Below are 14992 nucleotides of genomic sequence, written 5' to 3'. Positions count from 1 at the left end.
GGGCTTCCTGCGGGCCCCGGGGGCGCGGCGGGCCGGGCAGGGGCGAGGGGCGCCGGGTGAGTGTCCCCGCGAGCGGGCCGGGCGGGCGGGGGCCGGGGCCGGGGCCGGGGCGGGGGCGGGTGCGGGGCGCGGCCCGGGGCGACCTCTGTCTGCCCACCCCCCCCCCCGCCCGCGCGCCGCCCGCCCGGCCCGGGGGGGCGGGGTCGCGGGCGGGGGGGGAGGGGGGTCCCCCCCGCGGCCCGAGGGCCTAGAGCGCCCATTCCGCCGCCGCGGCCCCGGGGGAGAAGGGCCCAGCCCGAGTTGGGCGCCTGAAATCGGGGAGGTATGGGGGGCACCCCTCAGCTGTGGGGTCGGGAGCTCAGGCGCCCCCTCCCCTGGAGGCGATCTAGACCCTCTCCATCCCAGGAACCCTGGAGGACCCCTAAGTATTGTTCTCCCCACCTTCCAGCCTGAGGTCGGGAGTTCAGGAGGCCCTTCCTCAGGAGGGGGATCGGGGGTTCCCTCTGACCCCCTGGAGCCCAGTTATTGTTCCCCTCACTCTCCAGTCTTGTGGTCCAGAGTTCTGGAAACCCCTTCCCAGGAGGTGATCCAGGGGTCCACCTGCCCCCCTCCCCCCAGGAACTCAGTTCTCCTCCCCCCTTTCCAGCTAAGGGTTGAGAGTTTGGAAGTCCCCTTCCTCAGGAGGCCATCTAAAGGTCCCCCTGCCCCCCAGAAACCCAGGAGGGGACCCAAGCATTGTTTCCCCCGCACCCTTCAAATGTGGTGTCTCGGTTGAGGAGGTGATCTAAGAACTCCACCCTCTCCATTTGCTTAGCCACTTGCAGCTGTGGGGTTGTGGTTCTGGATGTCCCTCTCCCCAGGAGAGCCAGAGGCCCTCCTATCCCTCCCTCCAGGAACAGATCTGTTTGTTTGCTCCCCAACCCACAGCCATGGGTGGATAGCTCAAGACATCACCTCCCCATCAGGGAATCCTGAACTCCCTCTGCTCCCCAGAAGGGCTCCCAGCAATGGTTTCTCCACCCTGCTTCCAACCTCCAGGCATGGGGCTGGAACTCAGGATATATTCTCCAGGAGGGGACCAAAGAGTGTCCTGACAGTCGTCCCCATACCTCAGCCTTGGGATCAGTTAGTTACTCAGGAATCTCCCTTTCCTAGGAGATGACCCAGGAGCCCCCCAGTAACCCCATAGGGGCCCCAAGTATTATTTTTGCCCCCCTCCCCCCACCCCACCTAGGGTTTAGAATTCAGGATCTGCTATCCAACTGGGCAAACAGGTATAACACCTGTCCCTACTCACCTGGCTAGGGGTCCATGGATCTCTCTGTGCCCCAATGGGTCCCACCTTATCCCCCCCACCCCACCCCACCCAGCTTTAGGAACTGGCATTTGGATACACAAGTGTTTTGACAGTTATTCCCACCCCTGAGCTGTGAGGTCTGGCATTCCAGTCACCTATTCCCCAGCAAGCAAGCAAGCCAGAGGTGCCCCTGCCCTCCCCCAATGAAGCAAGGGGAGTACCAGATGTTGTTCCCCCCATCCCCCAGATATAAGCTTCAGAGCTCAGGATGCTTCCTCTCTGTGAGGCAAGCCAGAGGTTGCCCTTGCTACTAGGAACCCCCAAATATGTCACCCCCGACTATGGGACTGGAATTCAGGCCATGTACTTAGGAGCAAGCACAGGAACCCAGGCACTCACCCTCTTCCCCATGAGGGGACCCCAGTCAAGCAGGTAGGAACCCTGGACTCTCTCTCCTCCACAGGACCCAAGCTTCCCACGAGAGGAGGAGCCCAAGATGGAGAGAGGGGCAGAGCCCTGGAGCTGGGTACTGGAGACCTCTAGTGCTGGGTCCCGTGACTTCCATCCAGGTGTGGTGCTGAGAAGAGAAGGTTCCCCCCACCCCACCCCCCCTCCATGTCCCACCAGGGTCCCTCTTCTCCCTGCCCTGGCTGGAGCGCATCACAAGTCTCCCTGCGATTTGAGACAAGAGCAGGATCCATGTGTGTATTCAGGAGTGGGTTTTGGGCTGTGGCATGGTCCCCTCTCACTTCCCTGCCCAGACTCCGAAAGAGACCCCCTGGCCTCCAGAACCTACCCTCCACCCACCCTCTGTCCTCACCCTGCAGATCCTGCCCCAGAAGCAGCCAGCACTTCCACGCCAGGGATGCGGCGCTCAGTCCTGGTCAGGAACCCAGGCCACAAAGGCCCGAGGCCCACTTATGAAGAGCTTGACTCCGACTCAGAGGACCTGGACCCCAACCCTGAAGAGCTGGACCCAGTTTGTGAAGACCCAGAGCCCGACCCAGAAGACGTCAACACTGTCTCTGAAGATGTGGACCCCAGCTATGAAGATCTGGAGCCCGTCTCTGAGGATCTGGACCCCGACGCCGAAGCTCCGAGCTCCATCTCAGCCACCCGTGACTCGGATCCCCAAGATCTCGACCCCATGTCTTCAAGTTTCGACCTCGATCCAGACGTCATCGGCCCTGTCCCCCTGGTTCTTGACCCTAACAACGACACCCTCAGCCCCACCGAGTCCCCAGACCTGGACCCCCTCTCATCCAGCCTCACTGCCACTCCCGAGGTCCTGGCCCCCAGCCCCGCGGTGCTCCCTGCACCTGCCAGCCCGCCGCGGCCCTTCTCCTGCCCCGACTGCGGGCGAGCCTTCCGCCGCAGCTCGGGGCTGAGCCAGCACCGCCGCACCCACAGCGGCGAGAAGCCGTACCGCTGCCCCGACTGCGGCAAGTCGTTCAGCCACGGCGCCACGCTGGCCCAGCACCGCGGCATCCACACGGGCGCGCGGCCCTACCAGTGTGCGGCGTGCGGCAAAGCCTTCGGCTGGCGCTCCACGCTGCTGAAGCACCGCAGCAGCCACAGCGGCGAGAAGCCGCACCACTGCCCGGTGTGCGGCAAGGCCTTCGGGCACGGCTCGCTGCTCGCGCAGCACCTGCGCACGCACGGCGGCCCGCGGCCGCACAAGTGCCCCGTGTGCGCCAAGGGCTTCGGGCAGGGCTCGGCGCTGCTGAAGCACCTGCGCACGCACACCGGCGAGCGGCCGTACCCGTGCCCGCAGTGCGGCAAGGCCTTCGGCCAGAGCTCGGCGCTGCTGCAGCACCAGCGCACGCACACGGCCGAGCGCCCGTACCGCTGTCCCCACTGCGGGAAGGCCTTCGGCCAGAGCTCCAACTTGCAGCACCACCTGCGCATCCACACGGGCGAGCGGCCCTACGCCTGTCCCCACTGCTCCAAGGCCTTCGGCCAGAGCTCCGCGCTGCTGCAGCACCTGCACGTGCATTCCGGGGAGCGCCCCTACCGCTGCCAGCTCTGCGGCAAGGCCTTTGGCCAAGCCTCCAGCCTCACCAAGCACAAGCGGGTGCACGAGGGCGCGGCTGCGGCCGCCGCCGCCGCCGCCGCCGCCGCCGCCGGCCTCGGCCTCAGTCCTGCCTCCATGTTGAGGCCGGGGCAGGTGTCCCTCCTGGGTCCTGATGCTGTCTCTGTTCTCGGCTCTGGCCTGGGCCTCAGCCCGGGCCCCAGCTCTGGCCTGGGCTCTGACCCTGGCTCCGTGGTGGGCTCCCTCCCTAATCCCAGCCCCAAAGCTGTCTCTGGCTCTGAATCTACCCCCAGCCCTGATTCTGTCAAATCTGACCCTAAGCCCGGTCCCGACGCCAATCCTGACCTCGTGGCCAGCACTGACCGGGATCCCGTGCCCAGCCCCGACCCCAACCCTGAGCCTCACCCTGACCCCTGCTCTCCCACCCATGATACTGTCAGTCCGGCCCTCCCTACTGGCGAGAGTCCTGAGTGGGTGCAGGAGCAAGGGGCACTGCTGGGGCCTGATGGCTGAAGTGGACGCCAACACTCATGGGGGGCCTGGGGAAGTTGTGTGTCATGCAGTTTAGTAAAATCCTCCCACTGCCTCCTGGCTCTGTGTTGTGTGTGGCTTGCCTGTTTCTCTTCCCTCTAATGCACACCCCCTTCCTCAGGAGATGGGAGGGTGTGGTCGGTGCCAGCCATAGCTAGAACCCCAATGTCCTGACTCCACCCTAATCCTCCAGGCTTCCCAGTTCCCCCACAAGGTCTCACACTGGTCCCTCCTAGCAGTTACCACTCTGCTCCCCCAGGCCTGGCCACCCTAGTCATGGGCAGACTTCCCCTGCAGGTGGCCTGAGCAGGATCCCTTCCCTTTGGCTTTTCTATGAGTGGTGGAATTTCTGGCATGTTCACAGTCTAGTGCGCTGATAATGGAGACTGATACGAGACCCTGCAGGCAGCCCTACCCATCTGCTCACATAACCTACTGCTTGTCCTTCACAGCCCAGGTTAGAGGCACTGCACTGGACAGAAGAGGTTGCTCATTTATGTGCTGAACAAAAATCTATTGATTGCTGGGGTCTCAGCCGGGGACAAGATAAGCACGGCCTTCACAGAACTCACAGATGCCAAGCTCAGGAACATTTAAGAAGTAGTTACAGGGTATATAGTTCATTCTAAGAGAAGCATAACAAGACTTTTTTTCCCCCCACACATCAGACAGGTAATGTGGAGGTAACAAGGTTTGGGAGAGACACATCTCACACAATGGCATGAACGCTCAGTCATCACGCTCATGGTCCACAAAAGGATCAAGAGCTCTGATTTAGGTGGGGGGGACTGCTTTCCCGAGGAAGGATTCCATAATCCCAATAACCACTACTTTAATCGTCAGTACTGTTTGCCCAGCCTTGTGCAGTGCTCTTGCATTTTGCACTCTTGCATTTTCTCATTTAATTCAACAGCTCCAAGAGGCAGGTAACTATGACTAAGTATCCCCATTTTGCAAATGAGTAAACGTGGAGTTTAAGGGACTTTTTTTTTTTTTTTTAATAAAGACTTTATTTGTGAGAGACAGAGAGAGCACAGGCAGGGGGAGCGGCAGGCAGAGGGAAAAGCAGCCCCCCATGAAGCAAGGAGCCCGATGCGGGACTCGATCCTGGGATCATGATCCAAGCCAAAGGCAGACGCTTCACCGACTGAGCCACCCAGGCATACCTTGAGCCACCCAGGCATCCCCAAGGGACTCTTTGGAAGATGTAGAAGTGGCAGTTGGCAGGGCCTAGATTTAATCTAAACTGTTTGTTCTCCAGAGTTTGCGTAATTAACCAGCATTCTTTTCAAAGCAAGAGTGCAAAGGCCCTGGGGCCCTTGAGCGGTAAGCCAGGGGAGATGGGGGCCAGAACAGAGGGCTCTGGTAGACTGAGGTCAGAGTTCGCTTGTCATCCCAGAGCAATGGGAAGACAGCAGGTTGTGGCAGAGGGCTGATAGGAACTACTCTTGGAAAATGCTTCTGGCTGCTGCCTGGGGAGTGTAACAGGAGAGGGTCAGGAGTGGGAGCCTCAGGTCAGGGAGGAGGTTGCTGCACTGGTACAGGCCAGGAATGATGGGGGACTCTGGGCTGAGGGCCACAGGAGTGGGGATGAGTTGGTCCTATTTGGGACATACTTAGGAAATGGAATAGGATTTGCTGACAGTTCAGACGAGAGGAGCAGAAGTGGAAAGAGTTGAGAGTAACCACGGGGTTTCTGGGAGGATGGAGAAGCAGCCATGAGACAGGACGTATGGTCATCACCGGACTCTGCGGAGGGTAAGGGGTCAAGCACTGAATATGGAACTCTGGAATTTGGCACGGGACGCGGGCATGACAGGGAGCCAGGGCCGAGCCGGCCCTACGCCGGCACTCTCACAGCCAGCCCATCCCCCAGCACATCGCTCGCCCGCGGGCGTTAGGACCTCAGGGCCGCCCTCCGCCCGCATGGAGCTAGTTGGGGCCCGCATGCGTGCTGCGGCAGCCGGGACTGTCGTGGCGCAGGGGGTGGGACGGGATCCGGTCACGTGCGCTTCCCGGGGGCGCTCTGGTCACGTGACCGCGGCGGGCGTCAGCTGACGCGAGAGGGTTTGAAGCGGCACCGCGAGGGACCGAGGCCGCTGCAGCGGCGGCGGGCGCCCGGACCCCGGCTGCCCGGCGGCGTCCGGCGCTCCCCGCCCCGGCATGGCAGCCCCCGTGGGCCGGCGGGGCTCAGGTGAGGGCGCGCGCGGCCTCGCGGGACCCCGAACGCGGGCGGCGGGCGGGCGACCAGCTCCCCGGACCTGGGGCGGCGGAGCTCCCGGTTTCCCGTGCCTAAACCCTGGTGCTGACCTCTCAGCTTCCCGGTGGTGAAGATAGGGACAGATGGCTCCTAGAACCTGGGCGGCAGGTGGGCGCCCGCTCCTCCGACCTCGGAGTGGCGGGACTCCTGTGTGCTCTTCCTGGACCCAGGTTCTGCTCAGAGTTCCTAAACTCAGGCAGCGGGTGGGCCGCCACCTTCTCCAGCTCAGGCCCGGGAGGTGTCCAGGGTTTGCGTTCTGAGCGTTGTTCCGTTTGCTCAGCGTTGCTGGACCTCAGCGGGCACCGGCTTCTCCAACCCTCACGTGAAACTCCCAGGATTCCCTTCCCCAATTCTTGAGTCAATGCTCAGCTTCTCTAAACTCAGATAGAGGGCTGGGGGGCGGGGGGGAGTTACCTCCTTGAACCCAGGCGCCTAACTCGATCTCATAAGTCCAAACCTGTGGAATCTCAGTTTTCTTGAACTAAAGCGGTGGAAACCCAGCCTCTAGTCCCTTCAGTCTCTGCTTCTGATGGGGGAGCCTGGAGGAAGACTTTGTGTTGGTCTTCCCTTCTTGAGCTAGCTGGAGATACCTGAAAGCTGTCCCTGCTGGTAGGATCTGGGGTGGGTTAACTGAGATCCCAGCTAGGGAGGCGGGCCTGCCCTCTGGCTTCCCATCCAGCTGTCTTGTAAACAACCACAACAGCATCCAAGCTCCAAAGGGACAGGCCAGGAGCTGGCTCTCCCTGCAGGACAGGTTCTGACAGTGCTCACATTCGTCCTGGCAGCTGTGTCAGGCAGGCGCGGGCCAGGCCCTGGAAAGAAGCAGGGTTCTCCCGGTGCGGGTGGTGGGGGTGTGTCAGGGACGCTCCTGGGCTGCTGTGACCAGCTGTGACCCCAGCGGTTGATGAAACCTTGGACCTTTCTCTTAAGTTGTTCAGGAGTGAAGAAAATAAGTAGTGTTAAGAGTAAAGCCTATTTTCGGGCGCCTGGGTGGCTCAGATGGTTAAGCGTCTGCCTTCCGCTCAGGTCATGATCCCAGGGTCCTGGGATCGAGTCCCGCATCGGGCTCCCTGCTCAGCGGGGAGCCTGCTTCTCCCTTTGCCTCTCTCTCTCTCTTTCTCTGTCTCTTATGAATAAATAAAATCTTTAAAAAAAAAGGAAAAAAAGAATAAACCCTATTTTCTGAAGAATTACCAAGACTTGGAGGCTGAACTGAGGCTTTTATCTGCTTTATCCCGCTTCATTCAGAGAACACCTTTCAGAGTTTCAACCTCAGGGTAGATTTTTTTTTTTTTTTTAAGATTTTATTTTTAAGTAATTTCTACACCCAAGGTGGGGCTCAAGATCAAGAGTCGCATGCCCTTCCCACTAACCAGCCAGGCGCCCCATCCAGATAGACTTTTTATTTCCACTTTTCAAATTAGAAGATGGAGGCTTTGAAAGATGACCAGGATCCCCCCAACTGGGAAGTGGCAGGTCTGGGATTTGGTTCTAGGGCTGTGAGAGTTCCAGAAGCAGGTGCCCTTCATGAAGATGCTATATTAGCTCATGAGCTAACATACGGGCAGTGTGGTAATAACACCCATTGGCATGCAGTGAGTCTTCAGCAAATATGTTCTGTTATTGTTACTGTTGTTGTCGATCTCCCCTTCTCGGGGCCTGGGGCTTGTGAGGGTGTCAGCTGGATGGGCCAGGTCATGATGAGTGGAAAAATCCTTCTTTGGGTGACCAGAAAAAAACTGGAATGTAGCTGAGCTCCATGCTCATACCTGGAGGCTGGAGTTGAGATGAGCTCTGGAGCCTTGAGTGCCCTGTGGGAAGCCAGTGGAAGCAATTCGTTCTCTTCCCAAAATCCACAACTGGAACAACGATGGAATGTTCTGACATTCTTACCACAAGCCAGCCCCTGTGATAGTGTTTTGTAAGCATCAAATCCTCAGCTTCCTGGTGAGAGGTGTTTTTGTCCCGTTCTGCAGATGACAAAGCTGAGGCTCAGAGGCAGAGTGCCTTGCCCAAGCCAGTGAGAAGCAGGGTCAGGAATCAGCTCAGGCCCTTTTGAGCCCCAAATCCAAATTTGTAACCTCTGATAGGACTGCTACATATATCCACAAAATGTTGCAGATTTTCTGGGTTTTCTTAGATCTCTCAGAGTTCTTTGGCTGGTGCATGGGACCTGTTTCCCCTGATGGCAGGTGGGTCTGCCTGGGCCTGGTCCCCACCGCCCTCCCCCATTCCTGCAGAGACTGAGCGCCTCCTAACCCCCAGTCCTGGGTATGGCACCCAGGCCGGGGCTTCCCCGGTCCCTCCGGAAGAGGAGGACCTCCGCCGCCGGCTCAAGTACTTCTTCATGAGTCCCTGTGACAAATTTCGGGCCAAAGGCCGCAAGCCCTTCAAGCTGATGCTGCAAGTCGTGAAGATCTTAGTGGTCACCGTGCAGGTGAGTCCTGCAGGGGCCCCAGCAGAACACCACCTGTGGCCGCTGCTGTGTCTGGAGTCGGAACCTAGTCCAAGCCCTGCAGCAACATAGGAACAGCGGCAATGGCTGTAATCATTCGGGAAGCCCTCTAAGATCTGTGGTGGGAACAGCTCCTTGTAACCTCACAGATGCCCTTGGAGGTCCTGGCAACCGCTATTGCCATCATTTTATAGATGAGGCAGCTGAGGCTCAGAGAGGTTAAGGGACTTGTCCAAAGTCAAACAGCAACCAAGCATGGGGAGCTGGCGCTTGAACCCAGGCAGTCTGATGCCGTGTTCACTCTCAAAGAGAACTGACCCAGTGGCTGAGCAGACAGTTGCTGACCCCCCATCCCAGGCCCTGTGGTGGGCTTTGGGGACCCCAAGGTGAATCAGAGCCAGCCCCTGCCCTGAGGAGCCTCTGGTCTCACGCTGTGATTCAGGGTATATTAGGATACTTCGGGTTTCCTTTCGGTAAAAAGGCCCAACAGTGGTGCTTACCCTGTAGGTTTGGGTTTAGCACGGAATCTAGCACCTGGTAAACATCTAATGAACACTAGCCTCTGTTGTCATGAGAGACATGAGCACCCGCTGTGTGTTGTTCCCCGGGGACTTATGGTGGGCATTCCTCGTGCCCCGCATTGTCAACTCCCCCCCCCCCCCCCCCCAGCTCATCCTGTTCGGGCTCAGCAACCAGCTGGCAGTGACATTCCGGGAGGAGAACACCATTGCCTTCCGGCACCTCTTCCTGCTGGGCTACTCGGATGGGGCCGATGACACCTTCGCGGCCTACACACGGGAACAGCTCTACCAGGCCATCTTCCATGCTGTAGACCAGGTGCGGGCAACCAGGGGCAGGCAGGCAAGTGGGTGGGCAGGTAGTCAGGGGAGAGTGGGCGGGGCTGACGGACCCTCCCCTTCTCTGCCCACAGTACCTGATGCTCCCTGATGTGTCGCTGGGCCGGTATGCCTACGTGCGGGGCGGCGGTGGCCCCTGGGCCAACGGCTCGGCCCTGGCCCTCTGCCAGCAGTACTACCACCGAGGCCACGTGGACCCAGCCAACGACACCTTTGACATTGATCCCATGGTTGTCACTGGTGAGTAGGCAGGGCAGGGCATAACTATTGGTAGCGCCGGCTGCTGAAGTTAAAATCCCAGTTCTGCTTCCCATGCATCTGGCACATAGCGTTGTCCTGATCGTTAATAACTTGATGTTTGCAGGGTCTTTGGTAGAATGCTTGGTGTGCAGAAAAATGCAAGTGTTGTGTTTTGTTTTTTTTTTTAAGATTTTATTTATTTATTTGACAGAGAGCTAGAGAGCACAAGCAGGGGGAGTGGCAGGCAGAGGGAGAGGGAGAAGCAGGCTCCCCGCTGAGCAGGGGGGCCCGACGCGGGGCTCGATCCCAGGACCCTGCGATCATGACCTGAGCCGAAGGCAGCCGCTTAACGGACTGAGCCACCCAGGCGCCCCAAGTGTTGTGTTTTAGTATCGTTAATTCACGAAGCATTTGGGGGCCCACTGAGCGCCAGGCCCTCGGGCCTGTGTAGGCAATAAGACGAACTGGGCCCTCTCCAGGGGAGACAGTGGGGAACAGATAACAAATGTTAAGTTCATAGTGGGACATGAAGGAGGGAAGGGGGCTGCTGGGGACTCTGGGGAGACCTGCCTGTGCCTCTCCCGCCCCCAGTGTCCCTTCCCTGACTCCCTGTCCTCAGACTGCATCCAGGTGGACCCCCCTGAGAGACCCCTTGTGCCCCCCAGTGATGATCTCTCCTTCTCGGACAGCAGCGCCAGTTACAAGAACCTCACGCTCAAATTCCACAAGTACTGCCTGATGGAGGGGCCGCCAGGGCTGGGCCGAGGGTTGGGGGAGGCAGGATGCCAGGCATCCTTGGCCACCCCCCACCGGCGGGGACAGAGAAAGACCATGCTGATGCCTGTGTGTGAGCACTTCCTCTGCAAGCTGCAGAGTCAATGTGGGGCAGGAGCGCTGCAGTGGGGGGTGGGGGGTGGCAGGAGGGACAAGCAGAGCCCCTCTCCCTCACCGAAGCTTCCCTCCCAGGCTGATCAACGTCACCATCCACTTCCAGCTGAAGACCATCAATCTTCAGAGCCTGATCAACAATGAAATTCCAGACTGCTACACCTTCAGTGTCCTGGTAAGCCCAGTGTCCAGGACAAGTTGGGCAGGCGCTCCAGTGATAAGGGTTGCCCACAGGGCTCCTGAGCTCCAGGGCTGGGGACCCTTGGCCAAGGGCAGCTTAGGCGTAATAAGGGAGATGGGGCCAGACAGACCATCCGTCATGCGGGTCTGGGAGCCTGAGTCTGCCAAGGTTTACTCTGGCCTTTCCTGCCCTGCCATACCCCTGCAGATCACTTTCGACAATAAGGCGCACAGTGGGCGTATCCCAATCAGCCTGGAGACCCAGGCCCACATCCAGGAGTGTAAACACCCCAGCGTCTTCAGGCATGGTGAGCCCCCAACCCCCAGACCCATGCTAGCAGGGGCCCTAACGTGCCCGGGGATCCCCCAAGCCCCAGACCAGCACGGGCCCAGTTCCTGATTCATCCAGGTAACCTATAAGCCCACTGAGTAGCCACCACCAGTCCTGCAGCCCCCTAGGCCTGGGCCTAGCCCCATCCCTAGTCTCCCAAGGCCCCAAGCCACTCCCGGCCCTACCCAAGTCCTCTCCCCACAGGAGACAACAGCTTCCGGCTCCTGTTCGATGTGGTCGTGATCCTCACCTGCTCCTTCTCTTTCCTGCTGTGTGCCCGCTCGCTGCTGCGTGGCTTTCTGCTGCAGAACGTGAGAGCTGCGTCCAGTGGCACGCATGTGTGCCGGAGCCAGCCTCGCCTGGCTCGGGGGCCATAAGGGCCGGGGGAGAGAGGGTCCCTCGCCCGGGCCAGCCCTCACCCCACCTGCCTCCTGCAGGAGTTTGTTGGGTTCATGTGGCGGCAGCGGGGACGGGTCATCAGCCTCTGGGATCGGCTGGAATTTGTCAATGGCTGGTACATCCTGCTGGTCACCAGCGATGTGCTCACCATCTCGGGCACCATCATGAAGATTGGCATTGAAGCCAAGGTAGGTCCTGCCTGGGGCTCTGTTGACTTGTTCCAGGCCTTGGTCCCTTATACCACCTCCCCGGCATACCCCTCCCATACCTGCCTGCGGCCACAGCCCTGGGAAGAGCCAGGCCAGGTGGGGTTGACACTGCTGCTGTCCCTAGAACCTGGCGAGCTACGACGTCTGCAGCATTCTCCTGGGCACCTCCACGTTGCTCGTCTGGGTCGGCGTCATCCGCTATCTGACCTTCTTCCATAAGTACAATGTAAGCTTCGAATGTGCAGGCTGGACCCTCCAGGTGGTGGCCGTACGCTCCCCACTTCTCACTTTCTTCCCCCGGATAAATACATACACCTGTAGCCATCACCAGCCTCTATAGATGGCCTGTCACGAGCCTCTTCCCCGTACCTGCCCACCCCAGATGTACCTGTCCCTGCCCCCAAACCAGAGCCATGGGAGCCTGCTGCTTCATGCCACCCAGCTGAGTCTGGCCATGGGGTATCCTCAGGTCCCCTGCCCCCCCCCCACCCCTTCTAAACTACCTCCAGCTTCTGTGGCCACTCTGGTGTGACTTCAGTCAGGCCCTGCCTGCTTCCCTCCCATTCGCAAGGCCAACCTAGGTTGTGGCCACACCCTCATCGAGGCCTCCCCATCTCCCTGCCACAGATTCTCATTGCCACACTGCGGGTGGCCCTGCCCAGCGTCATGCGTTTCTGCTGTTGTGTGGCTGTCATCTACTTGGGCTATTGCTTCTGTGGCTGGATCGTGTTGGGCCCCTACCATGTGAAGGTAGGGGCTGTCAAGGGCGTGGTGCTCATGACACACAGTCAAGGGGTTCCTGTCTCCCCTCTCCAAGCCCACTGCTAAACCTTCTGACCCCTAGTCTATTGATTGTTGATCTGGGCACCCTGAACAGCCCACCTTGACCCCTGGTACCTTACCAGGAGGTCTCCAGCAGTTCTGCCCATTGTTCCCTCTGACCCCCCGTGAACCCACCCCATCCCCAGCCCCCAGTTGCACCCCCGGTCCTTCTGACCCCACAACCCCACTGCTCTGCTGGCAGTTTCGCTCGCTGTCCATGGTGTCAGAGTGCCTGTTCTCGCTCATCAACGGGGACGACATGTTCGTGACGTTTGCTGCAATGCAGGCTCAGCAGGGCCGAAGCAGCCTCGTCTGGCTGTTCTCCCAGCTCTACCTCTACTCCTTCATCAGCCTCTTTATCTACATGGTGCTGAGCCTGTTCATCGCGCTCATCACTGGAGCCTACGACACCATCAAGGTCAGCGCCGGCCCGCATGCCCTCCCCCAGCCTGTCTCCATGGGGGGCCAACCCTCACGTACATACAGCCCTGAACCTTGGGCTCCAGGGCCCTTGGAGTTGGCCCCAGCAGGGTCTCAGGGGATGTGGTGCAGGGTGAGGAGGGAAGGACCCAGGGAAAGAAGGTGGGAGACTCTGAGAAGCCGGAAGAGAGGTGGCTGGGGGTCGGGGGTGGGGGGAGGTGTGCTGATCACAGCTGCCACATACTCGGTTTTATCAAGGTGGGGCTCTGGCCAGGTAAGGTTCCTGTGTCTGCTTTTACCAACAGGGAAACCAGGCTGTAGAGTTTTAGTGACTTCCCTGAGGTCAGCTACTAAGTGGTCGAGCCAGGCTCAACCCAGGACTGTGTGTTTCCGGAAGTCCTGATCCTCACCCTCCCATCCTGTAGGGTGGCCTGGGTGGGAGCTCTTTGGGTCCAGGGAATGGTGGTGGTTCTGCAGGCTGCAGGGGTCAGAGGAGAGGGGTTGGAGTAGAATGTGAGAGTGGCAGGTAGACACAATTCTTTTAGCAGACGTGTCTGAGGGTCCTGTGCTGGGTATCAAGGAAACATGGTATATACGGGCTATCCCAGAGCAGTAGGCAAGGTGGATGATCCATGAACAGAAGTGGGATGACCAACTGGTGAGAGGGATGAAGGTTACAAAAGGATCCCCTGCTTTAGACTCGTATTGGGGTGAGTCCAGGAAAGTTTCTAGAATGTGCTAATACTGGTCCTAGCCACATGTAACTATTTAAATTTTGACTTTAATTGAAATGAAATACAATTCCACATTCAGTTCCTCACTCACACCACCTGTCAAGTGCCCAAAGGCTAACGTGGCTAGTGACTACCAGATTGGACAGCACAGATGGCAGACCTTTCCTTCGTCTTAGAAACTTCTGGATCGACAAGAGGGGAGTCCAAGAGAGAGCACCAGGGAGAAGGAACAGCCAGAGCAAAGGCCCAGTAGCCAGAAAGGACTTGGGGATGAGATGATGGCTTCTCTACCAGGTTGGGAGGGGTGAAGGCTCTGCCGAAAGCCAGAGTTCTGCTGGGGATGCAGGGGCGCACCCCCCCCCCCAGGCATGGATACAGTCATCCCACAGATACACTCCTGTCACTCGGGTCCAAGGAGCCCCCTGGGTCTTGCTCTAGCACCTAGATGTCACACGTGTGTATCAGCCTTGGATATACAAGCGCAGACCTTGCTCCCACCGTGTGCACCCACTCAGTAGATGTGCCCATGCAGGCACCCAGCTTGTGTCCGGTATGGCTCCGGGTGCTGGGGCAGCGGCAGAGGGCACCAACTGACCGAGATGTGGGACGTGCACATACTCAGGGGCCAGGCAGTGTCTCCCGGGGAAGCAGGCCCCGAGGAGTGACAGGTGGAGGGGACCTCAAGTGCAAAGGGGTGGTGGGGGTGGGGAGCTTGGTTGGTGGCTGAGTCACAGGGAGGAGATCTCGCTGGCTGGCTGCCTGGCGAGGAGATGGTGGGGAGGGCAAACCTCAAAGGGGCCACCCCGCATTTCTCCCCAGCACCCAGGCGGTGCTGGCGCAGAGGAGAGCGAGCTCCAGGCCTACATTGCTCAGTGCCAGGACAGCCCCACCTCCGGCAAGTTCCGCCGCGGGAGCGGCTCGGCCTGCAGCCTCCTCTGCTGCTGCGGCAGGTTCGAGCTGGGGATTGGGGGCTGGGGACAGGGAGCGTGCCCGAGGGAACTGCTGCCTTCCGCCCGGGCTGACAGGCTGCTTGCTACTGCCTCTCCTCCAGGGACGCCTCGGAGGAGCATTCGCTGCTGGTGAATTGACTCGGACCCGCCACTGCTACTGGACATTAGCCCTCCGACTGCGGAGACTCACACTTATTTATTTTTAGGGTTTGCTTTTAAGGACCGGTTCCCTGCTGCGCCCTGAGGACCTGGCCCAGTCGGGTCGGACACGGGTGGGACAGGGGTGGGGTGGGTGTTAAATAAACGGGAAAATAAACTTGTTCTCGTTTCTAGCGGGAGGGGCGTTCCCTGCGCCAGTCTGTTTCGGCCCCTTTAAGGCGTCGTCCA

General features: G+C 59.5%; 2 protein-coding genes and 1 pseudogene across 8 annotated transcripts in view; 2 read left to right on the top strand and 1 right to left on the bottom strand.

Annotated features, from left to right (window-relative positions):
- The window catches only part of ZNF358 (zinc finger protein 358), a 5439-nt gene extending 1525 nt beyond the window's left edge, over positions 1-3914 (top strand). For 5 of the 6 annotated variants that reach the window (XM_032394935.1, XM_032394933.1, XM_032394932.1 and 2 more), the window contains exons 2-3: positions 1761-1866; positions 2125-3914. In XM_032394935.1, the coding sequence (XP_032250826.1) occupies positions 1794-1866; positions 2125-3842 (1791 nt within the window). In that variant the 5' untranslated portion in view covers positions 1761-1793 and the 3' untranslated portion in view covers positions 3843-3914. Of the gene's footprint in view, positions 1-21; positions 57-1760; positions 1867-2124 lie in introns of those variants that run through there. The other variant, XM_032394934.1, reaches the window with a different exon arrangement.
- Positions 3915-4522: 608 nt separating this feature from the next.
- LOC116625966 lies at positions 4523-4621 on the bottom strand (annotated as a pseudogene).
- Positions 4622-5992: 1371 nt separating this feature from the next.
- On the top strand, positions 5993-14992 carry MCOLN1 (mucolipin 1). 2 transcript variants are annotated; one of them, XM_032394660.1, is made up of 14 exons: positions 5993-6054; positions 8361-8557; positions 9245-9412; positions 9507-9672; positions 10292-10400; positions 10639-10735; positions 10949-11048; positions 11276-11382; positions 11509-11658; positions 11804-11905; positions 12307-12429; positions 12704-12919; positions 14475-14605; positions 14707-14992. In XM_032394660.1, the coding sequence occupies exons 1-14, from the start codon at positions 6024-6026 to the stop codon at positions 14741-14743; spliced, it is 1734 nt and encodes a 577-aa protein (XP_032250551.1). In that variant the 5' UTR covers positions 5993-6023; the 3' UTR covers positions 14744-14992. The 2 variants fall into 2 exon arrangements, with proteins under 2 accessions (XP_032250551.1, XP_032250550.1); XM_032394659.1 differs by lacking the exon at positions 5993-6054 and having other exon boundaries at positions 8254-8557.

This window comes from Phoca vitulina, unplaced genomic scaffold (assembly GCF_004348235.1).
Source record: "Phoca vitulina isolate PV1807 unplaced genomic scaffold, GSC_HSeal_1.0 scaffold81, whole genome shotgun sequence".
Classification (NCBI taxonomy): domain Eukaryota; kingdom Metazoa; phylum Chordata; class Mammalia; order Carnivora; family Phocidae; genus Phoca; species Phoca vitulina.
Note: the sequence above shows the minus strand (reverse complement) of the source record. Positions and strands in the feature narration are given on the sequence as shown.